Here is a 27764-nt window from a genome sequence, read left to right on the forward strand (position 1 = left end):
GAGGGGGGGCTCTTACCTGTGAGGGAGGGACGGCTCTGTTGTCTTTGGGATCTATGTTTGGTGTGGTCCAAAGAGCTATAAGATGCCTGGCACTGGGGCTGGGAGGATGTGTGGGTGTTGGAGGCATGGTAGGAAGGGAAGTTCAGGGCCTTGGAAGCTGCCTTCTCTCAGTTGAGACCACTTCCTGTCCCTCTGCCCAGTGTGGGTGAGTCCCTACCTAGGCCCCACTGTGGCCCTTGGGTTCCTGCAGAGCACAGCTGCCTTGTTCTCCAGGGACCCCTGTGCAGCAGCTGAATGAGACCATCAATTACAATGAGGAGTTCACCTGGCGCCTGGGCGAAAACTATGCTGAGGAATATGCAAAGGCGCTGGAGAAGGGGCTGCCAGACCCTGTGCTGTACCTAGCCGAGAAGTTCACTCCGAGAAGCCCATGTGGCCTGTACCGCCACTATCGCCTGGCAGGACACTACGCCTCAGCCACACTGTGGTGAGGATGGGAAGGGGATGGGGTGGAGGCCCTGGTAGCCTAGATTGAGGAACAGGGTTTCTAACCATCTCTTCTCCACTCATATGGGTATCTGAGGTGGGACAGGCTGGCACTAGTCCCCATGGTGCTGGCTTGGGAAGTCCATGGGAGGGAATCCCTACCTCCTATCTTTGGGTCACTCTTGGGTCCCTGAGCCTACACCTGGGCCTGTCCAGCTTCACTAGCAGGTAGAGGTATGCAGGCCAGTCCTCACTGGGTCCTGGCTCTCCAGGTTGGCATTCCTTTGCTGGCTGCTGGCCAACGTGATGCTCTCCATGCCGGTGCTGGTATACGGTGGCCACATGCTGTTGGCCACGGGCATCTTCCAGCTGTTGGCTCTGCTCTTCTTCTCCATGGCCACATCACTCACCCCACCCTGTCCCCTGCGCCTGGGCGCTTCTGTGCTGCTTACTCACCATGGGCCTGCCTTCTGGATCACACTGACCACAGGTAAGACCCAGCCCTAAAGACAAGCACTGGAAGGCTCAGGGCCAGGGAGGGAGGACCTGGGAGCATCATGTTGGTAGAGTTGAGGGTCTGTTCCTGGGGGCCAGGATGGCTTTACCCTCTTCAAAGAAAGACTCACCCTCTTGTATCTCTTATCTCTTGCTTTTCTCTCCTCAGTGCCACTTCCCCTCCCTCCTCAGAGGTGCCCCCTCCTTGTGTCTTCTCTGTCTCTCATCTGCTAACTCTCTTCACCCAGCTGCTTCTAAAATCTTCCAACCCTGGTCCCCTCTTGCTTCTTCCAAATACCCTTCTCTGTGTCCCCATTCTTAAAACCTTTCTCTGTCCTGCCTTACACAGCCCTAAATTCTCCTGCAGTTTTATTCTCCTCTCCGATTCCACTGTCTACCCCCTTATGTGCCTCTTCATGCCTCCTCCTCTGTGCCCTGCCCTTCCCCAGGGTTTTTCTTTCCTCTCCCTATTTTCAGAGTTCTCTCTCTCCCCCTTTCTCTCTCTCTCTCTCTCCTGGGATATAACGAAGGAGCACTGGGCTTGGAGTCTGGAAATTCAGGACAACAGGGTTGTTGGAGCCGCAGGCCCCTCAGCCAGTCACCTCTCTGAGCTTAAGTTGCCCTGAAGCAGGGCCTCCAGGCCTCCCTTAGAGCTGTTCTGACACTCCCAGGGGACGGACGATGTCCTCACGAGGTGTTACTAGCACTAAGGTGGGACAACTGTTGCCTTCGTCTGCAGGACTGCTGTGTGTGCTGCTGGGCCTGGCTACGGTGGTGGCGCACAGGATGCAGCCTCACAGGCTGAAGGCTTTCTTCAACCAGAGTGTGGACGAAGACCCCATGCTGGAGGGGAGTCCTGAAGAAGGTGGACTCCTGAGTCCCCGATACAGGCCCATGGCTGACAGTCCAGAGCCCCAGGACATCCCCCTGTCAGAGGCTTCCTCCGCCAAGGCATGCTGTGAGGAGACGCACCCCAGAGAGCCTGAATGCGCCCTATAACACCCCTGCCCCTGGAAGCCGCCTGGACTTCCAGTCTGGCTTCGAACCTCATTGGAGTCCCATAAAACCAGCAGAACTGCCCTCAGGGTGGCTGGTACCAGACCCCCAGCACCAATCTACAGACGGAGTAGAAAAAGCAGGCTCTAGATACTGATGTTAAAAAACAACAACAGCAAAAAGCCCTCAGGGGCTGAAGAGAAGATGGGCTTGTCCATAAAGCCTGTTGCCATGATAAGACCAAGCAGGGGCTATCTCTTCTCTGCACAGCAACCCTGCCTTTGTGTGATGCCTGGCCTCTTCAAGATGCTATTCACTGAAACCTAACTTCACCCCCATAACACCAGCAGGGGGGTGGGGGGACATATGATTCTCCTATGGTTCCCTCTCCTCCCTCCGCACCTCTTGTTTTCCTTTTTCCTGTTGTTCCTCCTTTACTTCCCCAGCTGTGTGACCTCTTCGTACAATGAAAGACAACACCAGAAAGGAGAGGAAACAACTTCTCAGCCCAGGTCTAACATTAACCAACTAGGCCACATTCTCTGAGCTTCAGTTCCCAAGTTTGCTTAATAAGATTGCAGGACTTGCCAAGAATCTCGGGATTTATATTTCTATACCTTGCTGACACCTACCTTGGCCCTCAGACACCACCTCACAAGAAGCCAGGTGGGAAGTCAGTGAATCAATTCCAAAACGCTACTCCTTCCCAGCTCACTCAGCTGGGCTAGCTGAGTGGGATCCAGGAACGGGAGTGGGTGACCTGCCTCATGACTACCACCTAACGTCCACCTGGGGTGGCTCAGGAAGATACAGGCTCCGGTAGGGCCCCCTCCGGCCTCACTAGAGGGCGCCCGCGTTACTCTGGAGTCTAGACGCAGAGAATCCGGTTTCACAGCACAGCGGAGAGTGTACTAGGCTGTCTCCATCCAGCCCAGCGAAGCTCCCGAGGGCGTGCTTCCCCACGACCCCGGAGCGCAGAAGCCATGAAAATTAATGGGGGGAAAAGTTTTTAAAAAAAATAAAAGAAAAAAAAAGTTTATTTACAGCTCGCCCCAGGAGACTTTCCCTGGTGCCTGCGGATGTCTGAGACCTCGCCCCTGGCTCTCAGCGCCAGCAGCACGTAGTGCCCCTTCCGAAGCTCTCCTGGCCCAGGCCTGGGGGCACTGCTTCCCGGCCTGCGAGGTCCCAAGGCGGGGAAGGAGTCCAGATTGGGTCCTTCTCACAGGTTAGTGGTGATACATTTTAAGTCCGGGAGCCCGGCCTGCTTCTGCAGTGGGTTGCCGAGGATAAGAGGTGAGCCCCCTCTCGCCTGGCTGCAGTCCTCGGCGCTTTGGTCCAGAAGGGTGCGAAGAGCGCTGGGCCGAACATAGTGGAGACTCACCACGGCCCCTCCAAGGAAGAGGCACAGGATGCCTGTGGCGGTGAGGACCGAAAGAAAGGAGGGCAGGTGGAGTCAAGCTATATTGCCCAGGCTGGTTTCCAACTCCTGGCCTCAAACGACCTTCCTGCCTCTACCTCCCAAAGTCCTGGGATTACAGACGTGAAGTACCGCGCCTGGCCCCTCTCATCTTTCGGAGTCTAGGTCTTGCGTTACCTCCCCCGGCCCCCTACACATCCTCTAATCTGGATTACATGAAACACGGCAAGACACCAAACCCTTCTGAGCCCCCTTTTCATCTGTAAAATGGTCATAACAGTGCCTGTTTCTTCTAACTATTGAGAGGGGCAAATCAGATAACAGATGTGGATTCATTCTATAAACAGGAAAGTGCACACCCGGTATGAACCCTCCCCCGGAGAATTCCGCCGCGCCGCCGCTATCCCAGCCCCGGGCTTTGGCGCTGGGGTAGGGACAAAGGGAAGCGAGGCTTTGGGAACCCTGGTGGGCTGGAGAAGCCCGCTCACAGCTGGTGCCCCCAGTCCCCTGCAGGGTGGCGTTGTGCCGTTCCCTCGGTCCTCACCGGTTGCCAGCGTGACCCAGAAGGCGGTACCGTACTGAGTGGTGAGCACGGAGGAGCCTAGGCGGAGCGGACAGAGCGGCACTGTGGAGATGGAGGCCCAGGAGAAGATCGCCAAGAGCACGAAGGCTCCGGTGGTCAGCAGTGCTAGGCCTCCGTAGAGCGGGGCCGGCGTGGAGAGCAGCACGTTAGAGAGGAGCCAGAAGCAGAACGCCACCCTGCAAGGGAGTGGGGGGACCGGCTGTGAGTGGGCTTCTCCCAGCCCGCCGGGGTTCCCAAAGCCTTGCTCCCCTAGGTCCCTACCCCAGCGCCAAAGCCCGGTGCTGGGATGGCTGCAGCGCAGGGGAATTCCCCGGGGAAGAAGTGGGCTCCCGAGCTCCAGGCGGTGGCTAGAGTCTCTCTGGATTCCGACGGTCTCTGCAAACCTCGTGATCTTCTGACCCGCGAGGCTGTCATGCCCACCCCTAGCGCGTCTGGTCTGGCTGCAGCTGCTCAGAGCCTTCGACGCCTGCATCCTCCCGCTCACACGGCCCGGCTCCCGGCGCACACACGTGCACACGGCCTTCCCTCCAGTGCTTACCACAGCAAGGCCGAGGCGTAGTGTCCCGCCAGGTGGTACTTGTGGTACAGCCCGCAAGGGCTACTCGGTGTGAACTTCTCCGCCAGGTAGAGCACTGGGTCCGGCAGCCCTTTCTCCAGTGCGTTAGCGTACTCCCCGGCGAAATTCTCTTTCAGACGCCAGGTGAACTGCTCGTTGTAGTCAATGGTCTCATTTAGCTGCAGCACTGGGGTCCCTGCGGAGTGCCGCGGGCTTACCGGCTGCGCGCGGTCGGAGAACTCGCGACTAAGCGGATTCAGATGGGAGAGCGGGGATGCGGCGCTCACGGAGGGACAAATGGGTTCGATGGTGGTTGGAGAAAACGCAGACCCAGGAGGACCACAAGCTATTTGAGCTTGTGGGATGTGAGAGGCCCTTCAGCTATCCCTGACACACTCTCCTAACCAGGGATCTCCCAACCCCAGGAGTTCACTTCGCCCCAGCCCCCTCACCTGTGAGTGTAATATTAATGCCCTCCAGGCCCACGAGCAGACCGACGCGGGCTCTAACGCGCTCTGCGCTGAAGGCCTTGTAGGATGTGTCAGTGTTCACTCTACCCACGAACCACTCTGCACTGAAGTGCACAGCTGTAGGGAAAGGTGAGATGAAGGTGGGAAAATGGAATTGGAGAGTGGTGATGGGAGGTGGGACACTGCAGAGAGATGGGGACTTAGAGGTCCAATGTGGTTGCATGGTAAGGGCCAAAAAGTGGGCCCTAGAAAGAGCTGGAGAGAGGGAAGAGGGAGCAGAAAACCAACCCCAGTTCCCTATTGTCCCAGGTGCCCTCTACCCACCTCCGTTCTCACCCACTCCTCTCCCCACGGGCTGGACCACACACTCACCCACGATTTCAGCGCCTATGAACAGACTGAGAAGAATTCTCACCAACCAGAACCAGCGCTGCAGGAATAGGCACCCGGGTCAGGCCTGAGCCCTGCCCAACCAGAGTCCCCAAGACCACCTTTGACCCCACTCCATCTGGATCTTTGGTTACATCCAGACCTATGAGACTAATGCTAGGCATGCTTTTCCTGCAAGTCCCTCTGGACTACTGGCATTTCTGATGTTTTGTGACCATGTGCTTTCACCTCCCTAGCCCCATTTTCTGTCTACCCTAAGAGCACCTTCCCCTCACCCCCCACTTCTGGTACTCTTCCACCACCTTCACTCCCCCAGCTGCCTCCTGGTCCAGTCACTGCTTGGTAAGGCTCAGTTAGTCCAGAAGTGCTAGGCATGCAGGGGTCACCTCCCTCAGAAGAGGGAGGCCCCAGGGCCTGGTCTCCAAGTGGAGGAGGTGGGAATGCAGATACTCCTAGGTGTACCAGTTCCAGGGAAACCAAAACAGTTTAATATGCAGAAAAGCTGGGTCCTCCAGAATTGAAAAATGCACAACTTAGGCGCTGGGGGAAGGGGAACTCTAAGAAAATGCACCCAGTTGGCTCCAACTTCCAATCCAATGTAAGAGTCTCATTCCTTAGGATGGGGTACTCAGACACGTGTGTCTTGACTCAGTGCAAAGGGGAACACTGCAATCTGAGCTACTGGCATCTGTCCTCTTGGCTCGAAGGTCATCACCCTCAGGATGGGATGAGGGTGCAGCTGCATCCTGGGAGAGGTGGGAGGCCCTGGATGCACATGAAGTCTAGACTCTGCCTCAGGATTACCGGACTGGGTGCCCATTCTCTGCAGCAGCCTTCCCAAGGACACAACTCGGGTCCTTCTTCAGGATGTGCTGGATGGGGAGTTCTCCCTGTCCTTGGGAAGAGGTGCTTGCTGCAGCAGACTCCTGACTTCGCTCCACCTGAGTCTCAGTTTGACTATTTATGGAGGCCCTTGCACAGTCTTACCTGTTCTGGGTCCCTCGGGGGACAATTTGCCCATGACGACTCCCCCCACTCTACGCGAACTACTAAGACACCCTTACCGAGTGGCCACGGATCCCGGGCAAAATGAGCAGGAAGCTTGCTGCTAACGCCAAAAACACTAGAATAACGATGAGCAGTGGGACGCTGAAGCCTGCCGCATGCCGGGACTGGGGGTAAAAAGGCAGTACGCCGTTCCACAGGGTCATGCTGCAGGGCGGCCGAGAGCTGCACGCAGGAGGGCAGGCAGGCCGGCAAGCTGGGGCTGCCTGAATGCTGGAGAGTGCGTCCTTGGCGCCTCTTCGCGTACAACGCCGGCAACCAAGTGGGCTGGTGAAGTCTGAGTTCTGCACCTCTCCGCTAAGGAAACGTAGCGGCAGGCTGCTCCCAACGCTCTGTGGTTGATACCGACAGAGTTTGGTTAGTTGGCGAGCGAAACTATTTCTCACTGTCTGTAGCCAGTTACTTTCCTGGTTCTCCGGGTTCGCGCTGAGTTTGGAAGTCGCGCGGGACCCCTTTTATAGCAGCGTGGGCGGCGTGCCACTCAGGTGTCCCAGCCCAGCCGCCGAGTCCCAGCGGAAAGAGGTTATGCAAATAAGGGCCCCGCCTGCACAGCAGGAGGGTGAGCCCTGGGTACAGATGCTCAGATTCGGCGCAGGTCTGTCCTGAGCCAACACCGGCGAGGCGGTGAGACCGAAGACCCAGAGAGGAAGGTGAGCGTGCAGCCAGGGCGGCTGAGGATCAGCGGAGCTGGAGGAGCGGGGGTGAAGGCAAGAAGTAGAGCACAGAAGTGAAGATTTTTAAGAGGCAAGGAGACATCTGAACCCGACACCACCATAAACCACAGGTTAGTTCAGTTTGGGACCGGACCTTAGCCCTCGCTCATCACGGACAGGCGTTCATTGCAGAAGGGGAGTTCATTGGGGAAGGGGGATTCATTGCGGAAGGGTGCTGCAGGTCCCTAGCTCCCAACTCAGTAGCCTCTTTTCCTTCCCTACCTCCTGGAGGAGAAGGGGAGCCTGTCGGATTAGTGCTAGTGATGGAGGTGATACATTCGAGACATTGGGCGCACCAATGCCCCAGGAGACTCCTGCCCAGTGGGTTCCTATGGTCGGGGGTTAATTCTCTGAGGGGGTGGCGGATGGGGAACAGTGTCCAGGCCTCCACAGCTTCCAATTGTCCTGAAAAGAGTGGCGTTTGGATGCAGGCCCTCAGTGATGCTTCTAACAGCTACGTTCCAGAAGTGGAAACAGCTGGCGCTCCTCCTTCCCTCTGTAGGAACGAAAGGGGAGGGATAGAGGACACCCTAATAGCGGCCTTCACATACCACCTACCACCCCCACCCCCGCCCAGCAGGCTGCAGGGTTGGCATGCTCCGTGCAAGACAAGAGGCACTGATGTTCCTGGGAGCTCTGCTGATTGGATCCCTGTATCCAGCTGGCAAGTATCTGGCTCCTGTAGCTGCGGGGTGTCCCCTAGGATCCCCTGGGAGGTAGGGAGGGGAAAAGTGCGGCAAGCGGCTCCCTGAGACTGGAAGGTCAGTTCACTGCGCAGCTCAGCGGGATGGGAAACTTCCTAGTGCGGCCTGACACTTGGGTCGGGTTAGGGGCGCTCCTCGAGCTGGGGAGGGACGGGTCCGAGGCCGTTGGGTCCGGGAGGGGTACCTGGGAGCCTAGTGCTGAGGAGGCCCTTCTCTGTGTCCACAGGCGGACAGGACGCACTCTCACTGCCCTGGGAAGTGCAGCGCTACGACGGCTGGTTTAACAACCTGAGGCACCACGAGCGTGGCGCTGTTGGTGCGTCCTGGGGCCGCGGGTGCTGGAAGCCTCTAAGCAGAGAATCTGCGGGGAACACTCGCCCAGCAGCTCCTCTGTCTACACAGCGCTCCTGGGGCCAAGAGATCCTATAGAGACCGTTCCGTCTGAGAAGAGGGATAGGGGTTGTGGGAGGCTAGGACGAGGTTTAGGGGATTCTTGGGGATGGAGTGCTTAGCGCCCGGCTCCCTACCTCCGCAGGCTCCCGGCTGCAGCGCCGCGTACCAGCCAATTACGCCGACGGTGTGTATCAGGCTCTGGAGGAGCCGCAGCTGCCCAACTCGCGCCGGCTCAGCGACGCCGCCACGCTGGGCAAAGCCGGGCTGCCGTCGCTACGCAACCGCACAGTACTGGGGGTCTTCTTTGGTGAGGGATAAGGAGAAGACCAGTGGGGTTGATCTGGCGCTCTGCTCAGCCCCGGGGAGGGGCCAGATCCCCTCTGCGAGTCCACAGGAGACAGATCCGAGACTCTCAACCACTTCCTCTCTAAGCACTTCCAGATTGCCTTCATCTCGAAGACATTTGGCGTGTTGACGCAGTGATATTCGCTCACTAATCTTTCTCTTACGCCTTGCTCCAAACTAGAGGTGTCACTGGACCCCCATTATAGCTTTTGGGAACTGAGTTCCCCCAGCCACTGATCTCCTCATCATTTGTTAGTAACCATCTCACCTCTCCCCGCCCCCGCCCAGAGGGAGGAGGACTGACTTGAGGGGCCCCTACATAAATTATATCATTTTAATTCTCACAAGAGCTTTATGAATTGGGTAGAAAGGGAACTCATTATAGTCTCACTTTGCAGATTAGAAAATTGACGCTCCCTGGGGCTAACCTGCAGAGCTGGTAGCGGAGCTGGCACTGGGACCTCTGTCTTTTGGCTCCCGAGGACACTTGGAGGCCGACCTGGCCGTGGGGGAGGGCGTGATACGGATGGTTTGCTCACCTATTTGCGCCCCATGCCCGCAGGCTACCATGTGCTTTCCGACGTGGTGGACGTGGAAACGCCCGGCTGCCCCGCCGAGTTCCTCAACATCTACATCCCGTCTGGAGACCCCGTGTTCGACCCCGACCAGCGCGGGGACGTGGTGCTGCCCTTCCAGAGGAGTCGCTGGGACCCAGAGACCGGACGCAGCCCCAGCAACCCCCGGGACCTGGTGAGGCAGGGGAGGCGGCGGGAAGGGGCCGCACCCCAACCAGGTGGGGCCCAGGCTGCAGGCCTGGCAGGGAGCGGCGCCCACTCCCCAGCCCCGGACGCCCCCTGGGGCCCCGGCCCCCGGCTCACCCGCCGCTTGCCCCGCAGACCAACCAGGTGACCGGCTGGCTGGACGGCAGCGCCATCTATGGCTCCTCGCACTCCTGGAACGACGCGCTGCGGAGCTTCTCCGGGGGACAGCTGGCGACGGGGCCCGACCCCGCCTTCCCCAGAGACTCGCAGAACCCCCTGCTCATGTGGGCGGCGCCCGACCCCGCCACCGGGCAGAGCGGGCCCCGGGGGCTCTACGGTGAGGCCGCGAGGGCGAGACGGGGCCGGCTGGGGGTCTGCGAGTGTGGGCTCCCGGGGTCACGCTACCGCTCATCTCCCCCCCTGCGCCCCCACGTCGGATGCAGCCTTCGGGGCGGAGCGAGGGAACCGGGAGCCCTTCCTGCAGGCGCTGGGCCTGCTCTGGTTCCGCTACCACAACCTGTGCGCGCAGAGGCTGGCCCGCCAGCACCCAGACTGGGGGGACGAGGAGCTGTTCCAGCACGCGCGCAAGAGGGTCATCGCCACCTACCAGGTCAGCCGTCCCCGCCCCGCGACGTCCCCCCTTCCGCGTGCAGGTCCACGGGAGACTGCGCTGCCCACGGAGCTCCCCATCCGTGGACAACCTTCACCCAGAAACCCCTTCCCAGACAGCCGAGGTCTAGGGAAGCCGCTGTAAATGATAGGGGGGCACGCGCTGTTTCTAGGTGAAATCTGGCTGGTGGTGATGATTTATCACCTCCCCACCCCCACTGCCCAAATGCCCTGGTTCCTTTCGGGGACAGGCCTCACACCGCTCCTATTTGAGTCGTTTCTCCCGTGACTGCCCCTGCCTGGTCCTTATCTCCACATGGAAGCCGTCCTTGGGCTCAGACCCTTCCAGGCCCCGCCTGGTCCAACTCGCACCTCCCCTCGCCCCTCTGTGCCCCTCAGAACATCGCTATGTATGAGTGGCTGCCCAGCTTCCTGCAGAAAACGCCCCCGGAGTATAAAGGTGAGGGAGTGAGGAGTGGGAGGTCATCTGCGCTGAGAATCCTGAGGGGAAAGAAGACAGGTGTGTGTGATAGGAGATGGGGAGGCAAGGAACCTATCTCCCTATCATCTCGGTGTTCTTCCTTCAGGATACCGTCCTTTCCTGGACCCCAGCATCTCCCCGGAATTTGTGGTGGCCTCTGAGCAGTTCTTCTCCACCATGGTGCCCCCTGGCGTCTACATGAGGTGAGGGAGGGGCTGGCAGAGAGTGGGCACCACCCTGAGAAAGGTGCAGAATGAGCTCCCTTGGAGGCTGGTGCCTTTCACGCTCTTTACAGTTTCACAGGAGAAGGGAAGCGAAATCTGGGACCCTGGAACAGGGATAAGATATTTGGGCTTAGTCTGGAAATCTCCCCAGCTCTCCTAATGGTTGAACTTTGGTTGCTGGGTGTAGGATTTGTCCAGCAGCTGGGTCATCCCCTTCCCTCCTCTCCCCACCCTACCTGGACTAGGAGCACATCTCTGCCATGTTCAAGGAAGTTCCTGGGCCACTGCTCAATCCTAGTGAACCCCCACTGAGTCCCTCAGCACACTCAACCCCATCTTTTATTCTTCCCAGAATTCCCTCACTGCACCCTTTGTTCTCCATTTCAGAAATGCCAGCTGTCACTTCCGGAAGGTCCTGAACAAGGGTTTTCAAAACTCTCAGGCTCTTAGGGTCTGCAACAACTACTGGATTCGGGAGGTCAGACTGGGATCAGGGTCAGGGGAAGATGGGTCAAGGTCAGTCTCTTCAAACAGGCTGGGAAAAGCAACAATCCCACTTCTTGGGTGTTGTTGCCCCAGGTTCCTGGGAGATGAAGGGTAGAGGAAATTATCCAGGGACAACAGCTCAAGAGAGTCTGGGACTGGCCAAGGGCCCTTTGTCCTGGGGTGCTAAAGTGGTCCAGGCTGAGAGAGATTAAGCTTTGGGTAGGGGCCTAGAGCCTATCCTGAGTGTGTTATTTGCTTCTAGAACCCCAATCTGAACAGTACCCAGGAGGTGAATGAGCTGCTGCTGGGAATGGCCTCCCAGATTTCGGAGCTGGAGGACAGGATAGTGGTTGAAGATCTGAGGGGTGAGCTCAGAGCCAGAAGGGGTGGATGGTATGGGGCCAGGAAGCCTGAGGATCCCTCTGGGTTCATCAGCGGGCAGACCTAGGGCACCCACGATACAGGAACACAGACACAAACACAGACTTCAAGTAGCCATAAGAAGAAAATGAACTTTCAACTTTTTTTCTTAATTTACAGTTTTGTATTGCTTTTATTTTAAATTAACTATATCTGAGTATTGGGAAGGGGTGATATCACAATCTCTTTGGTGCTTACTTAGGTCTCTAAAGGTTTTCGTTCAGCCCTGTCTTGAAATGAGGGAGGCACAGGACAGGGAATTTACTGCTTGGTGACTAGAATAGCCTCGAGTCTTAGAGGAAGGGTCTTACTGGAAAAACTGGCCCTGATCACACATGGTGACATTGGCCTTGCAGCAAGGCAAGGTCAGCATGGGCACAGATCTCATGTGGATCGCTCGGGGTAGTGGGGAGGGAAGAACCATAGTGCTAACAGTTGGATACAAGGCTGCAGGGCAAGAAAGTGTGGAGAGAACAAAGCTCATAGTCTGGTCTTCCCTCCTCTTCAGATTACTGGCCTGGCCCTGGCAAATTCTCCCGTACAGACTACGTGGCCAGCAGCATCCAACGTGGCCGAGATATGGGGCTGCCCAGCTATAGCCAGGCCCTGCTGGCCTGGGGGCTGGACATCCCAAAGAACTGGAGTGATCTCAACCCTAATGTGGACCCCCAGGTCAGGAATAGTAATGATAATACTGGAAGCTAAAGCTTTCCTATAGCAATACTGTTCCAAACCCTAAATGTATGTTGACTCATTTAATCCACATAATAATGTCATAAGGTATATATAATCATCGTCCCCATTTTACTGATGACATAGTTGGTAAATTGTAGAGGCAGGACTTAAATTCAGCCATCTGATTCCAGAGTATATTCCCAACCACTGCATTGTACCATTCCTGCAGGGTGGCTCCTGGGTTGGGTGCCATTGTCCTGTTGTTGCAGGGTCCCACACCAAGGGCTGGGTGCCCCTGAAGCTGCTAATCATTGAAGTCAGGCAGGCTGAGTAGTGATGGTCACAAGATATGGTCCTCGGGCACTTGACCATGGTCTCACCGTGGGTAGGGACACACTGAACCTTCCACCAGACTTGCCCTGTCTGAGGGGCTTACCTAAAAGAGGAAATCAGGCCTAGGCAGCAAGCCAGGCAGCTGCTGGGGTCCTGTGTCTGAGGGAGGGGGCAGGAGTGGCTGCCCTCCCCAACAAAAGACACTGCACCACTCACCCCTATGTCCTGTGATGCTCCAGGTGCTGGAGGCCACAGCCTCCCTGTACAACCAGGACCTATCCAAGCTAGAGCTGCTCCCTGGGGGGCTCCTGGAGAGCCATGGGGACCCCGGACCCCTGTTCAGCACCATTGTCCTCGACCAGTTTGCACGGCTGCGGGATGGTGACCGCTACTGGTTTGAGAACACCAGGAATGGGTAAGGTTTGCCTGGGCCCCCCACCTCAGACTCCTCCCTGGCCTGGGCCCCAAACCCTCTGCTTGGCCTTAGACAGCCTCTACGAGCCCTTGATTCCCAGTCACCACCCACTTCTCAACTTTCCAACCCCTCTGGGCCTTTTTTTTTGAGACAAAGTCTAGCTCTGTCGCCCAGGCTGGAGTGCAGGGGTGCAATCTTGGCTCAATGCAGCCTCCACCTCCAAAGTTCAAGCAATTCTCCTGCCTCAGTCTCCTGAGTAGCTGGGATTACTCTACTTTACTGCACCACCATGCCCAGCTAATATTTTTTCTTCTTTTTTTTTTTTTTGTATTTTTAGTAGAGAAAGGGTTTCACCATGTTGATCAGGCTGGTCTCTAACTCCTGACCTCAAGTGATACGCCTGCCTTGGCCTCCCAAAGTGTTGGGATTACAGGTGTGAGCCGCCTCACCTGGCTCCTCCGGGTCTCTTTTCTCACCTGGGTCCTTGGGCCTGGGGTTGCTGGAGGCCTGCATCCCCTTTCCATCCCAGTGACTTCTACTTCCTCCATCTTAGGCTGTTCTCTAAGAAGGAGATTGAAGAAATCCGAAATACCACCCTGCGGGATGTGCTGGTTGCTGTTATTGACATTGACCCCGGTGCTCTGCAGCCCAGTGTCTTTGTCTGGCATAAAGGTGAGTGTCCTGGGAGAACACAAGTGAGTGACAGTGGCCAGAGAAGGATCAAGATTGAGGGTGTGCTGACCAGGGAGCCAGACACCTTCTGTGTTGGGCTGGGAGGCCTGCATTAGGCTGGGACCTCAACTGGCACATAAGCTGCTCCCTACAGTTGAGAAGGGGTGGATGGGGTAGATGCCAAGAGATGGGATGTAGATGGCAACTTTTCGAGGGAGACAGTTTCAGGGAGGTGGGCCTGGGGAAGACAGATGATATCTTGGTCCTTGATAAGATAGAGGGGAAAGAGGTCTGGCCAAGTTGAGGGATCCTCAGACTTTGAGGTCTTCTGTGCCCTCTCCCTCAGGTGCACCCTGCCCTCAGCCTAAACAGCTCACAACTGATGGCTTGCCCCAGTGTGCACCGCTGACCGTGCTTGACTTCTTTGAGGGCAGCAGTCCTGGTTTTGCCATCACCATCGTGGCTCTCTGCTGCCTTCCTTTAGGTGAGCTCTTATGCAGTGTCCCCACAGACTGGTCCTGCCCCTCATTTCCTGCTGGCCTGAGGGGGTGGCTATTTGATACAGTTTGAGACCAGGCTCAAGGAACCTTTGGAAGGGAGGGGCCATGGTGGAAGCCTCAGTGAAGTTCTAGGTAACGCTCCCTCCTCACTGCCTCCTTCTGATCCCCTTCAGTGAGTCTGATTCTCTCTGGAGTGGTGGCCTATTTCCGGGGCCGAGAACGCAAGAAGCTACAAAAGAAAGGCAAAGAGAGCATGAAGAAGGAAGCAGCCAAAGATGGAGTGCCAGGTGAGAAGGGGCTGAGCAGAGGAGAGGGGAGGGAAGAGGGAAAGGGAGGGTGGAGCGGGGAGGAGTCTGGGAGAGAGAACCAAGTTACAGAGTGGGAGGAAAGCCAGGCTTTAGGGTGCCTGCTCAGACTCCAGTGGAATCAGCCTGAGGGCGGGGATCTGGGTACATCTGCTGAACTACCTGGCCCAATCATCCTGTCCCCAGCGATGGAGTGGCCAGGCCCCAAGGAGAGAAGCTGTCCCATCATCATCCAGCTGCTGCCAGACAGGTGTCTGCAGGTCCTAAACAGGCGTCTCACTGTGCTGCGCCTGGTCCAGCTGCAGCCTCTGCAGCAGGTCAACCTCGTCGTGTCCAGCAACCGAGGGTGCCGCACCCTGCTGCTCAAGATCCCCAAGGAGTATGACCTGGTATGGCGGGTCCTCCCTGTGCGGGCTGCCCTCACACGACTCCACTCTCATAAGTGAGGCCTCTTAGGCCCCCCATCCTCAGTTATAGAGCTCACCTATGACAGCTGCTGCTGGGGAGAGGGGCTCCTTTCAGAGGCCCCCAGACTCAACCTGACCCCCTTTGGCCACACACCTGGCCCCGGCCTGGATGCATGGCAGGAGCTTTTCTCCCCTCCTCTCAACCCAAGATCCTTTAAGGGGAGGCGGAAGCAGAAGCTCCAGGAAGCTCCCTGTATCAGTGCCGCCTTCCTCTACCCAGGTGCTGCTGTTTAGCTCTGAAGAGGAACGGGGAGCCTTTGTGCAGCAACTACAGGACTTCTGTGTGCGCTGGGCTCTGGGCCTCCATGTGGCTGAAATGAGTGAGAAGGAGCTATTTAGGAAGGCTGTGACCAAGCAGCAGCGGGAACGCATCCTGGAGATCTTCTTCAGACACCTTTTTGCTCAGGTGCCATGACCTGTGCCTTTTAGAGATGGGCCCAGTCCCAGGAATGGAGGAAACCTGGGCTGGATAGAAGCCCCGTGGGTGAACTAAGCTTCCGCTCTATGGCCTGGAGACAGATAGGCTTGTTTGAGTCCTGGCATTGCCACTTTACTTACCTGTGTGACCTTAGACAAGTCACATTATCACTGTTCTGTGTCTGTTTCCTCATCTATAAAACAGTGATGAAAATGTGTCCATCCCTTTGCATTGTTGTGAGGATTCAGTGAGATCGTCTACATGAGTGGTCCTCAGAGGTTGGCCCCTGGACCCAATCATCAGCCTCACCTGAGAACGTGTTCAGTCTGACCTACCCAGTCAGACTGAATCAGGAACTCTGTGGGTGGGGCCTGGCAATCTGTGTTTTAACAAGCTCTCCAGATGATTCAGATATACTCTAATGTTTGAAAAACTGTTTTATGTCCAGTGCTTATTAGCCCAAGTGGTAGGCACATTGAAGGCATTTAAAATGGTTGTGGCCGGGCACGGTGGCTCATGTCTGTAATCTCAGCACTTTGGGAGGCCAAGGTAGGTGGCTCACCTAAGGTCAGGCGTTCGAGACTAGCCTGGCCAACAGGGTAAAACCCCATCTCTATTAAAAATACAAAAATTAGCTGGGTGTGATGGTGGACACCTGTAATCCCAGCTACTTGGGAGGCTGAGGCAAGAGAATCGCTTGAACCCAGGAGGCAGAGGTTGCAGTGAGCCAAGATCACACCACTGCACTCTAGCCTGGGTGACAGCGAGACTCCATCTCAGAAAAAAAAATGGTTGTTACATGTGACTTTTAAACATTTTGCATAATGGACAGAGACCAAATCATAGGCATGTGGCAGCCTTATCCGAATTAGCACCACCCCAGCCCCTTCCCGCCTGTCTACCATGTCTCATCTTCTGTCCCCAGTATAGGCTCTCACTTTCCATTGCCCTCAACTTTGTCCTTCCCCTTCCCTACCCCAGTACCATCCCCCGCTGTATGAAGCTCCCAGTTCTTGGGCCCAGGGGGAAATGGGCAGGCCGCTAGAGATTTGATTCCCCCATCTCTAGGAGAACAGAGGCCCCACTCAGTATATCTAAGGATCAGGAGAACCACCAGCGTTCAGCCTTTCTGATTTGGACTTTGGGGAGAGGTGAAGGGTCACTGAACTGCTTCCAGCACAGGCTTCACCTCCTCCTCTCCCTCCCTCTGCTGCTGCCCAAGTGCAGGTGCTGGACATCAACCAGGCCGATGCAGGCACCCTGCCCCTGGACTCCTCCCAGAAGGTGCGGGAGGCCCTGACCTGCGAGCTGAGCAGGGCCGAATTTGCCGAGTCCCTGGGCCTCAAGCCCCAGGACATGTTTGTGGAGTCTATGTTCTCTCTGGCTGACAAGGATGGCAATGGCTACCTGTCCTTCCGGGAGTTCCTGGACATCCTGGTGGTCTTCATGAAAGGTAGGGGGCTGGGAGGTGGTAGGCTATCCAAGGACCCAGGGTCTTTCAGCAAGGAGATGACCTGCATCCCCTTTTCTCATCCCAGGCTCCCCGGAGGATAAGTCCCGTCTGATGTTTACCATGTATGACCTGGATGAGAATGGCTTCCTCTCCAAGGATGAATTCTTCACCATGATGCGGTATGGGGTGTGCCTTTCTAATCCTGAGACTTCCTGGTGTCTTTCAAACAGGAAAACAGGTCGAGTCAGCGGAGGGCTAGCAAAGAGGCTATGTGGTCATCTGTGCTGAGGGGTGGCCTAGACACTACATCCTAAACTCTCAGAGTATCCACCTTCAAAAGTTTACCTGACTGGCTCCTGCCTCTGGGAGAGTCTGTTTGCACTGTCAACACCGGCCAGAAAAGTCTCCCTGGTTAAAAATACAAAAACCCAACACCAGTATGGCCAACAACAAAAATCCACTAATCCCTTTTGGATGCCCTTGGATCTTTGTAAACTGCTTTACAGCATGCCTAACACTGTGCTTTCCCCAGTGCAATTGTGAATGGATGACATTGGTCACTGTTCCAATATTCATCACTATGATAGGAAGAGAAACGTGGAAGGCCTCTCTATATTCCAACTATTCTTCCTGCATCTTAAGCCATTTCTGGTTTTGATGTGCTGATAAAAAAAAAAAAAAGCAGCTTTGTGTTTCTCATTCCTGAAGACAATGAATGTGTCAGTAACACAGCTCCCCTCCGCGCCATAAGGGCAGGGTTTGTTCCCTGTTGAATCCAGCTTCTCCACATTGCGATTGGCACAGGGCAGGCGTTTCATACATAACTAAGACAAAATGAAATAAGTGAGCAAATGAATACAAAGAATAGATATAACAGCCCCCATTATTTTAATTTGTCTATCCCTTTAAGCTTCTCCATTGCATTAAGCATTCCCCTTAACCACTATATCCCTGATACCCCAACTGGACAAGGGCTTCTGAAAGGGCAAAGCTACTGCAGTCTGCACCTTACTGGGTTGTCATTGCAGGCCCAGCCCCAAGTGGGGCTCTAGGGAATCTAGGAGAGGGTCCTGGCCTCCAAGGGCTGAGTTCCCACCTTCTTTGTTTGTTTGTTTGGGACAGAGTCACTCTGTCACCCAGGCTGGAGTAGTGGCATAATCTCGGCTCACTGCAACCTCCACCTCCTGGGCTCAAGCAGTTCTGCCTCAGCCTCCCAAGTAGGTAGGATTACAGGTGTGAGCTACCACGTCCAGCTAGTTTTTGTATTTTTAGTAGAGATGGGGTTTCACCGCGTTGGCCAGGCTGGTCTCAAACTCCTGACCTCAGGTGATCTGTCCACCTCAGCCTCCCAGAGTGCTGGGATTATAGGCGTGAGCCACTGCACCCGGTGAGTTCCCACCTTCTTGTCCTGTAACTCAGTGTGTATCTTGCTTACTACCAGTGGGACGATGTTTTTAAGGTGGTGGCTGTGCTTGCTGTGCCATGCAGGTTCAGCATGCTGCTGGACTTACACAAACGTGCATAGTCTGTGTGTTTCTGTCCCAAAGCACAACCTATGAACAGAGCTTGGCTATTGCACGTGCCACTGTGGGTGCTGTCAGGTTGGGCGTGGAGACGCTCCCTCCTGTGCCCTGGGGTGTTGGCACAAGGAAGCAGCAGCATTGCAGTTAGGTCCCCTCCCCAGCACCCTGCTGCCCCCACCGTACTATGAAAGGGGGCGTCCAGGGGTGGTGTGGGAGGCATCGACAGAAGGGACTGGGCAGAGAGCCTGCCATGAGAGAGGGCCATGCACATGTCCTGCACGGGGGGCCTGACGTATCCCTGCACTCTAGTGGAGTCTCATCCCAGTTGTAGATGCCCCATTTGAGGTTTGAGGGCTGCTTTCTCCAATTGGTCAAGGTCACTTTCAATTCTGTTCTGCCTTTTGAGTCCATGGCCACTCCACCCAGCTTAGTGTCAGCTGCAGGCTGGATGATCGCCTTCTCAGTGCCATTTCCCAGGTCATGGTAACCACATTAGATAATCCAGGGCCTGCCCCACCCTGCGGCTACCCAGCCTGACCTTGATAGGTGACAGGCTGCTGTGTCTCTGGTCCTCCCCCAGGTCCTTCATCGAGATCTCCAACAACTGCCTGTCCAAGGCCCAGCTGGCTGAGGTGGTGGAGTCCATGTTCCGGGAGTCAGGCTTCCAGGACAAGGAGGAGCTGACGTGGGAGGATTTTCACTTCATGCTGCGGGACCATGACAGCGAGCTCCGCTTCACACAGCTCTGTGTCAAAGGTGGAAGTGGAGGTGGTAAGTGTGTGAGGAATGGTTGCAGTCAGGTGGGGGGGGGTGTTTTCAAAATGAGAGTGCCCAGTGGGCAGGACCCAAGTCCTTGGTACTAGTACAGAACCAAGCACATATAATTAGGATGACACATACAGGTGTGCAAGTTGTCTACTGCACAAAGTTGCTCACTGAGGTCAAGGAGCAGGTTGAAATCTACCCCACACACTGCTCAAAGCCATGGGCACTGGTCTAGGATATATCTGGCCAGAGGAAGAGGCACTGTTTCTTTCACACGAAGGACCTACAGGGTTGCATCCACCTAAGAGGATGTCCCCTTCCTTGCACAAAGTTGCTACGTTGTCTGCCCTGTATACAGTGAGTGCTTAGTGTGGGGAAGGAGGGAAACAGGGCTGGAGTCAGGATCTGGACATGACTCTCCCAGGAGGGAGGAGGGCACAGTCTCTCACCCTACCCCACTGCCCTTGTGGGGAAGCCAGTCCTGCCTCTTGTCCTCTTCTCTAGGTATTAGAGACATCTTTAAACAAAACATCAGCTGTCGAGTCTCATTCATCACTCGGACACCTGGGAAATGGTGAGCGGGAATGGGGCTCTGGCAGGCTGTCCTGGCTGACCCCCTGCAGAGAAATGAAGAGAGTGGGATTGGCTGATCGACCCCAGGCAAATCAGGCATATGCCCTCCGAAAGTAGCTCTTGGTGCATGTTCAGCCATAGCACAAAAATTCCAGCTGCCTCCCTCACCTTATGCTGCTCAGATGCCTGGCTCTCTCCCTGCCACTCTAGGCCAGAATCATTCTACAAAACAAATCATCAGATCCTATTAGTTCATTTTGCACCTCGCCCCATGCTTGGTCCCAGGAGCCACTCGCTACCTCTACATAATGCTCTGATCTGGCAGTTCTTCTCCTGGCTGCAAAGACAACGGGAGAACAGCCCCATTTCTTTTTCTCAGCTCCCACCCCCAGGGACTGGGGCTCCCTGCTTCAGAAGCCCCAGAGCTGGGAGGCTCTGGGCTGAAGAAGAGGTTTGGCAAAAAGTGAGTGTTTCCCAAAACCCTGGGCTCAAAGGGACATGGAGGGAAGTCTCAGAGTCCCTAGGCCCTGGCCATACATCCTTGACATATAAGAGACCATCCTGAGTCTCATTTTGTTCCTGACCTGACTGAGGGGCTATAGTGTTGAATGACTTTTCATCCTCTTCCAACCTCTGCACCCTATGCTTCAGGCAAGGGTCCTGGCTCAACAGGATGGTAGTAAGGGGTCTCCTGGCTCCTGTCTGCTTTGGGCACAGCCTTGAGGCCTGTGCTGGGATCAGGAAGAGGCAAGGATGGAACAGACAGGAGGAGGGGGAAATGGCAGGGAGATAGGGAGTGGGTTGATGGAGCACAGGTGGAAGTAAAGTGTGGGAGGACTGAGAAGCCCCTAGATTGCTTTTTTCCTTTCATCTGTTGTGGCCCATCCTGATGCCTGCCAGACTCCCCAGGTCACCTTTCATGGGGTGACATTAAAGGAAGGCCAGAGGGCCCTTACCACACTGCTGCCCTTCCTCCCCTTGCTATAGGGCAGCAGTGCCCTCTCCCCGGCTGTACACAGAGGCGCTGAAAGAGAAGACGCAGCGAGGCCTCCTAGCCCAAAAGCTGCAGCAGTACAAGCGCTTTGTGGAGAACTACCGGAGGCACATTGTGTGTGTCGCAATCTTCTCAGCCATCTGTGTTGGCCTGTTTGCAGAGCGTGCTTACTGTAAGAGTTCCAGGCTGTGGGCAGTGGGCAGGGAGCAGGCTCCGACCCTTGGAGAGGAGTGGCAAGTCCTCTGATCCTCAGCATCTGTATGGGAGAGCCCAGGGCTCAGGACTCTGGTCTCTTGTGCCAAGCTGATCTAACCCTACTCTGGCCCCAGACTATGCCTTTGCCTCGCCACCCTCGGACATTGCACAGACCACCCTCGTGGGCATCATCCTGTCGCGGGGCACGGCGGCCAGCGTCTCCTTCATGTTCTCCTACATCCTGCTCACCATGTGCCGCAACCTCATCACCTTCCTGCGAGAAACCTTCCTCAACCGCTACGTGCCCTTCGACGCCGCCGTGGACTTCCACCGCTGGATCGCCATGGCTGCTGTTGTCCTGGCCAGTACGTGGCTCCCAGGCTTCCTCCTCTTTGCTGTAGCACCCTGGGTCTAGTTGGGGGAAACTGAGGAGCTAGAACTCCTTATGCTGCCATCTCTCCTCCCATGCCTCCTCTCTCCCTGGGGCTTGGAGGTAGTCTGTCCTGGTTGTCAACTCTAACAGGGTCTGTTTTTCAGTTTTGCACAGTGCTGGCCACGCGGTCAATGTGTATATCTTCTCAGTCAGCCCCCTCAGCCTGCTGGCCTGCGTATTCCCCAACGTCTTTGTGAATGATGGGTCAGTTCTGGGGAAGGTTTCTCGTGGGACTCCTAGGGTGGGCCTAAGGGTATAATAGAAAAAGAAATAGGCAGGGCACAGTGGCTCACACCTGTAAGCTCAACACTCTGGGAGGGCTGAGGCAGGAGGATCACTTGAGGCCAGGAGTTCCAGACCAGCTTGGGCAACAAAGTGAGACTCCATCTCTACAAAAAGTAAAAAGATTAGTGGCACATGGTGGTGCATGTCTGTAGTCCCACCTACTCAGGAGGATTGCTTGAACCCAGGAGTGTGAGGTTGCAGTGAGCCATGATCAGCACCACCGCATTCCAGCCTGGGCAACAGAGCAAGACACTCAGAAAAAAGAAAAAAAGAAAGAAAAAAGAAATAGCCTTAGACACTCAGCAAGAAGCTCAGTGCTAAGCTGGTCACCCCAGAAGAAGCTGAGCGGTAAACTTCTTGCCCTCAGGAAGGAAGTTGGCTGTGATTGGCCAGGAAAGCTGTCTGGGAGATAAACTCAGAGACTCTTTCCCATATGTAACTGACACACAATTTGCCATCTCTGCCTTCCATCCATTCACTGGGCAGACATTTATGGAACATGTCCCATGTGTTCACCCAGATGCCAGAGTAGGGATATCAAGATACATGCAGTCATTCAACAACTACTTACTGAGATTTGCTGTGTGTCTTGTATTGTTCAAAGCCTAGGGATAGAGCAGGGAATGAAACAAAAATCCCTGCCCTCGTGGAGCTTACAGAATAATGAACCAGGGACTCAAGGAAGCAGGAGTCAACCATAGTAAGAGAGTTCAGGATAACACAGGAGGAAAAATTGCTGAGTACAGAGGGTGAAACCATGGAAGGCTGGGTGCCAAGTTCCTTGAAGGGATCCCTGACCATCTGGGTGGAGGCCCCATACCCTCAGCAGTCAGGGCCAGCAGGAAAAGAGTCATGATGTGGTGTGACAGTGCTGGAGCCCCTCCTGCCCCAGCCAGAGGCTCAAGGTGCCTTTGCCCCCCAGGTCCAAGCTTCCCCAGAAGTTCTACTGGTGGTTCTTCCAGACCGTCCCAGGTAGGAAATGCGGGATCTGGAGGTTCTGTCTGAGAACTTCTGCTTTTGTCTCCAACTCTCTGTGAATATTCACTTGTCTGTAGTGGCCATAGGGTCTCTTTCTAGCCTGCAAGACAAGCCACAGCTCCAATCCCTCCAGGCAGGCTTTTCCGGGGACCCTGGAAGGATGAGAGAGGAGGGAGGGGTGGGATAGGGGAATGTGCTGTTGTTTCTTCAGCCCAAGCTGAAATCCTGAGACTACTCACTGGCCCTGTCCTCCTGCCCCCAGGTATGAGTGGGGTGCTCCTGCTGGTGGTCCTGGCCATCATGTATGTCTTCGCCTCCCACCACTTCCGCCGCCGCAGCTTCCGGGGCTTCTGGCTGACCCACCACCTCTACGTCCTGCTCTATGCCCTGGTGAGTGACTTCTCTGGGCCAGGCCATGGAGCAGGGCCCTCAGGATGGGGCGGAAAGGTGAAGGAGGAAGGAGGGAGAATTAGATCCAAGATCTCAGAATGAGACCTTGAGATTTAAGACCCAAGACCTCAGCCTAGTGCCTGGGCAAGAGGGGGTGCCAGGTAGGGGCCTGGCTGGGCCTGAGCTGTACTAACTGGCCATGTCTCCAGCTCATCATCCACGGTAGCTATGCGCTGATCCAGCTGCCCCGTTTCCACATCTACTTCCTGGTCCCGGCAATCATCTATGGGGGCGACAAGCTGGTGAGCCTGAGCCGGAAGAAGGTGGAGATCAGCGTGGTGAAGGCGGAGCTGCTGCCCTCAGGTACTAGGACCGACCTGACCTGGTTTGGGAGCGACAGAGGCCAAATCTTCAGACATGGGGAGACAGCTCACCCTGCCTCCTGACCCCATCGCTGCCTCTGACTCTGTCTCCAAAAAAAATCCCCTCTTGGGGGTTCCTGAGGATTTTCTGATAGAAGCAGACCCAGGGAGGGCTGTGCTTAACTCCCAGGAGACATGAAGACAGTGAAAAGCGCCCCTGAGAAGAGGTGGCTGCAAGTGCACACAGAGGGGTTTGAGGATGAGAACGGCCCCCACGTGTGGCCTGGGTGCAGAGGAAGTGCAGGGCAGGAAGCCATCTATGCCTGTCCCATTCCTTCTCTCAGAGACAGGCAAATGCCCAGATTGCCAGTCTGTTGCTGAGAGTCCGTGTTGGCCAAAGTCGGGATTGGTATCATCACAGAGGGCAGCAAAAATGATTTTATGTATCGCAGGACTGTCTAACCTTCAGGACCCACACTGTAAAAAAGTTAATCTCATTGCAATGTTATTTCACTTGAGATTACTCAAGGACAAAATCTCAGAGTGGCGTTAGTATGCCTTTCTACTCTCTAGCACTTGCAAACCTCCTTTCACAACAGAAAGATCAGGCCTGAGGTTCAGCCGTGGTCAGGCAACAAACAGTATATAGCTAAAATTTGGTAACAAAGTATGTAATTTTCTACTTAGAACATATAATACTGGTTTTCCACTTACCTTAATGATAAAGTTCCCTCCCAAGACAAATTGAATTGGAAAAGTTAGTCAGTTCAAAGAAAAACATCAGATAAATGATAGTGCAGGAGGCGTGTAGAAAGATAACCCTCAAATGGAAGTTTGGTGGCCACTGAGATGGTCCCTGGTGAGCCTGAGTTCTTTCTAGCCTGCAGGTTGGTGTTCAAGGCAGTGGTATGAGGCCTGGGCCATTCATAGGAAGAGGGAATAGAGAGGAGGAGAGGGGCTGGAAGAGGGGAGCAGAGAAACCCAGCTTTTGCATTACCTGGGAAACAGAGAAAGGGACCCTCCTTCTCCTAGGCCCAGGAGCCCCACTTGCTCAGACCATGTGACTACTCCGCAGGCCTCAGGAGTGTGGAGAGGACAGGTGCCTGTCAGTCCTCTGGTACCAGGAGCAGGCCTTCTGATCTATGTTTTTCCCTGCCTATGACCTCCAGGGGTGACCTACCTGCAGTTCCAGCGGCCCCAGGGCTTTGAGTACAAGTCGGGGCAGTGGGTGCGGATTGCCTGCCTGGCTCTGGGGACCACCGAGTACCACCCCTTCACACTGACCTCCGCGCCCCATGAGGACACACTCAGCCTGCACATCCGGGCAGTGGGGCCCTGGACCACTCGCCTCAGGGAGATCTACTCACCCCCAAGGGGCAGTGGTTGTCCCGGATTCCCGAAGGTGCCCATCACTGGAAACCCTGCTTTTGGGCCTCTGGCATTGGCAGAGGGTCTCTACCCTCCCCTATCCTGAGACTAGAAGCTCCAGCCATCCCAGGGCCAGCCTGGGAGAGGAAGAGGACTGGAGTGCCACAGAAAAGACTATGATTTTCTGTATCCTCCCTCTGCCTGTGTCGCCATTTCTGGCATCAGAGCTGGGACAGGGCTCATCTCATCTCATCTCCCCTTTCTCTTGGCAGCTGTACCTTGATGGACCATTTGGAGAGGGACACCAGGAGTGGCATAAATTTGAGGTGTCAGTGTTGGTGGGAGGGGGCATTGGGGTCACCCCCTTTGCCTCCATCCTCAAAGACCTGGTCTTCAAGTCATCCTTGGGCAGCCAAATGCTTTGTAAAAAGGTGAGCAGCCCTCCCTCATTTGCCAAATGGGGAACAGGTGGCCAAATTGTGTCCCCACATCACAGTGGTTGACCATGACAGAAAGCTCCTGACTCCAGCCACTGAGTCCAAAGGGGTCATTCTTACCCCAGTGGTTGAGATGCCAAACTTGGAGGGAGGATGGAGGTGTGGCCAGAAGGGCCTCTGCTGGGACCTGTCAGTTGGAAGCCTGGGATCAGGCTGGTGGGTCCTGCCACAGCTTTGGTGTCTGCAAGTGGTCGGTCTGGGGCTTCTCAGCTTCCCAGGTGAAGGGACCTGGGATCTAGGGAGGCTGAGCTGAGCTGGGTCCTGAGCTCCAGCCATGTGTCCCAGATCTATTTCATCTGGGTGACAAGGACCCAGCGTCAGTTTGAGTGGCTGGCTGACATCATCCGAGAGGTGGAGGAGAACGACCACCAGGACCTGGTGTCTGTGCACATCTACATCACCCAGCTGGCTGAGAAGTTTGACCTCAGGACTACCATGCTGGTATGTCATGGTCTGCCAGGCAGTGCAGCTTGGGAGGCAGATGGGTTGGCAGCGTAAGGCAGGTGGCCAGGCAGGTGGGTGGACCACCAAGCTGAGCTGCAGAAGGCACAGAGCTGGTGGCACGACCCTCAGCCTCCAGCTCCCTCCCCTCCCCAGTCTGTCTCCTGGGCTATGTGGGCTGGCTCAGGCTGAGTGCTGGCCCTGATTGTCCTTGGTCTGACTTGCCCCTGTGCCCCCAGTATATCTGTGAGCGGCACTTCCAGAAGGTGCTGAACCGGAGTCTCTTCACGGGCCTGCGCTCTGTCACCCACTTTGGCCGCCCCCCCTTTGAGCCCTTCTTCAACTCCCTGCAGGAGGTCCACCCCCAGGTCAGTCTCACTCCCTCCCACCATGCTACTGTGACCTTCCCCTGCCGGGACATCCTGGCCCTGAAGCACCCTGCTGCTCTGTTCTGAGCAGAGAACTTTCCCCCCTAGGCTGGCCCTAAGATGGGGTCAAGTGTTGGAGAAGGACTTCCACCCCCTCCACCTCAAGCCTCCTTCTCTGGGCCTGGGCTTGAAGCCCTGGTAATTCCAGCCAGACTCAGGAATGACCAGGGCTTCAAGGAAGGAGAGTGAGCACCTCCAGGCTGCAAGCCCCCCTCTCTCTCCAATCCCCTGACAGGTGCGCAAGGTTGGGGTGTTCAGCTGTGGCCCTCCAGGAATGACTAAGAATGTAGAGAAGGCCTGTCAGCTCGTCAACAGGCAGGACCGAGCCCACTTCATGCACCACTACGAGAACTTCTGAGCCCGCATGCCCCAGCTGCTGCTTTCAGTCTCTTGCCTTCTCTTCTGTGCACCTAAGTTGCCTAGCCCTGCTGGCAATCTCTCCATCAGACTCTACCTTGAGCCTCAGCTGAAGGGCTGCAGAGTCCCTCCCTCATCACCCTGTCTGTCCCAGGCATGAGAAGATGAAGAAGACCACCCCCTACCCCAGCTCAAGCCAAGGCACCATGACAGGTTCTGAGCAAAGTGGGGAGGGGACAGTCCCTGCTTGTGACAAGTGTGGAAGTCTAGAGGTACAATAGTGCTTGTCTCTAATAGCTCCCCCCTTCTCTGATTGACCTCCACAAAATCGATGCATGCATTGGTATTTGGTTGACTCAACATTTGAAGGAGGAGGAGGCTGGGGAATCTCTGGCTGAGATTCCCCTCAGAGCCCAGTGCAGAAGCTGTGGTGCCTAGAACCTGGGCAGCCCGACTGCCTCAACTCTGTCTCCAGGTCTTTTCCCTCCAACTCCAAAAGGAGCAGCCCTACTTCTCCCCCTTCCCACTCTCAAAGGGTCAGCAACCTTGAGGAGGGTACCAGGAAACAAAGATGCCTCCCCAGCCCTGATATCCCTGACATCAGTCATACCCACTGCCCTGGTCCCTGGGCAGGCCCCTCTCTGTGTCTACCGGAGTGGTCCCTGGGCTCTGGGGCTGAGGGAGTCCAGCCTCTCTGTTAGATGTTCAGAACTCACTCTCAGTTCCCCTCTTCCACAGCAGTTGGGTGACCAGCTGTCCTAGTTTGCCCAGGACTCTGCCCAGTTTTAGCACTGAAAGTCTTTTGCCCCAGGAAACCCCATCAGTCCCAGGCCGATAGGGACCTTATGCAAGAGCCACTCTGAAACATCCCCTCTGTACTCAGCTCTTTAAGATCTTTTCTTTTCCTTCTTCATCTGGCTGTTTCCTAAAAAGCTGAGCTGTAAGATATTTTACATTGAGGTATAATAAGTGACCATTCACATGTTTTACCACCACCCAGGTCAAGACATAGAACATTTCAACATTTCCATCACCCCAGAAACTTCCCTTGCACCCCCATCCACTTAGTCACCCCTAACTCCTAGAAGCAACCACTGATGTGATTTCTACCAAATCCAGTTTTGGTCATACTGAACGTACTCTTTTGAGATTGGCCTCTTTCATTCACCATAATGCCTTTGTAATTCATCCACGCTGTTGTGTGTATCAGCAGTTTGCTCATTTTCATTGCTGAGTAGTATTCCATTGTAAAGATGTACCACAGTTTGTTTCTTCCTCTGTTGATGGACACTTGGTTGTTTTGAATTTTGAATGATTATGAATAAAAATGCTGTGAGTGTTCT

The 27764-nt window shown here is 55.5% G+C and overlaps 3 protein-coding genes across 5 annotated transcripts in view; 2 read left to right on the plus strand and 1 right to left on the minus strand.

Moving 5' to 3' along the window:
• Positions 1 to 3745, plus strand: part of DUOXA1 (dual oxidase maturation factor 1) — a 20595-nt gene extending 16850 nt beyond the window's left edge. For all 3 annotated transcript variants that reach the window (XM_037744578.1, XM_017545633.2, XM_037744577.1), the window contains 3 exons: positions 274 to 487; positions 759 to 976; positions 1721 to 3745. In XM_037744578.1, coding sequence (XP_037600506.1) covers positions 274 to 487; positions 759 to 976; positions 1721 to 1980 — 692 coding nt within the window. In that variant the 3' untranslated portion in view covers positions 1981 to 3745. The remainder of the gene's footprint in view (positions 1 to 273; positions 488 to 758; positions 977 to 1720) is intronic.
• Positions 2991 to 6881, minus strand: DUOXA2 (dual oxidase maturation factor 2). The gene is made up of 6 exons (XM_017545644.1): positions 6458 to 6881; positions 5376 to 5433; positions 4986 to 5120; positions 4516 to 4729; positions 3939 to 4153; positions 2991 to 3390 (listed from the first exon to the last, which is right to left on the minus strand). Exons 1-6 carry the CDS (start codon positions 6602 to 6604, stop codon positions 3197 to 3199), a joined length of 963 nt encoding a protein of 320 aa, XP_017401133.1. The 5' UTR covers positions 6605 to 6881; the 3' UTR covers positions 2991 to 3196.
• On the plus strand, positions 5773 to 27764 carry DUOX2 (dual oxidase 2). Its single transcript, XM_017545604.2, has 34 exons — positions 5773 to 7242; positions 7674 to 7835; positions 8102 to 8191; positions 8411 to 8575; positions 9176 to 9363; positions 9510 to 9711; positions 9818 to 9984; positions 10383 to 10443; positions 10571 to 10667; positions 11076 to 11166; positions 11437 to 11539; positions 12103 to 12266; positions 12842 to 13017; positions 13571 to 13689; positions 14036 to 14173; positions 14363 to 14476; positions 14681 to 14883; positions 15182 to 15367; positions 16607 to 16832; positions 16918 to 17011; positions 18936 to 19126; positions 19625 to 19694; positions 20073 to 20156; positions 20681 to 20859; positions 21017 to 21247; positions 21420 to 21519; positions 22523 to 22572; positions 22841 to 22968; positions 23178 to 23331; positions 24500 to 24732; positions 24971 to 25129; positions 25481 to 25636; positions 25876 to 26004; positions 26300 to 27764. Exons 2-34 carry the CDS (start codon positions 7766 to 7768, stop codon positions 26420 to 26422), a joined length of 4641 nt encoding a protein of 1546 aa, XP_017401093.1. The 5' UTR covers positions 5773 to 7242; positions 7674 to 7765; the 3' UTR covers positions 26423 to 27764.

Source organism: Cebus imitator, unplaced genomic scaffold (assembly GCF_001604975.1).
Source record: "Cebus imitator isolate Cc_AM_T3 unplaced genomic scaffold, Cebus_imitator-1.0 Scaffold9, whole genome shotgun sequence".
Classification (NCBI taxonomy): Eukaryota; Metazoa; Chordata; class Mammalia; order Primates; family Cebidae; genus Cebus; species Cebus imitator.

Coding starts and splice junctions, on each gene's coding strand:
- DUOXA2 (XM_017545644.1), bottom strand. CDS start 6,604: ATGACCCTGTGGAACGGCGTACTGCCTTTTTACCCCCAGTCCCGGCAT. Junction 5,434..6,457: donor CCGGGATCCGTGGCCACTCG/GTAAGGGTGTCT, acceptor CTATTCCTGCAG/CGCTGGTTCTGGTTGGTGAG. Junction 4,730..4,985: donor CATTAATATTACACTCACAG/GTGAGGGGGCTG, acceptor GGCACTCCGCAG/GGACCCCAGTGCTGCAGCTA.
- DUOX2 (XM_017545604.2), top strand. CDS start 7,766: ATGCTCCGTGCAAGACAAGAGGCACTGATGTTCCTGGGAGCTCTGCTG. Junction 14,884..15,181: donor TCCCCAAGGAGTATGACCTG/GTATGGCGGGTC, acceptor TCCTCTACCCAG/GTGCTGCTGTTTAGCTCTGA. Junction 26,005..26,299: donor TGCAGGAGGTCCACCCCCAG/GTCAGTCTCACT, acceptor ATCCCCTGACAG/GTGCGCAAGGTTGGGGTGTT.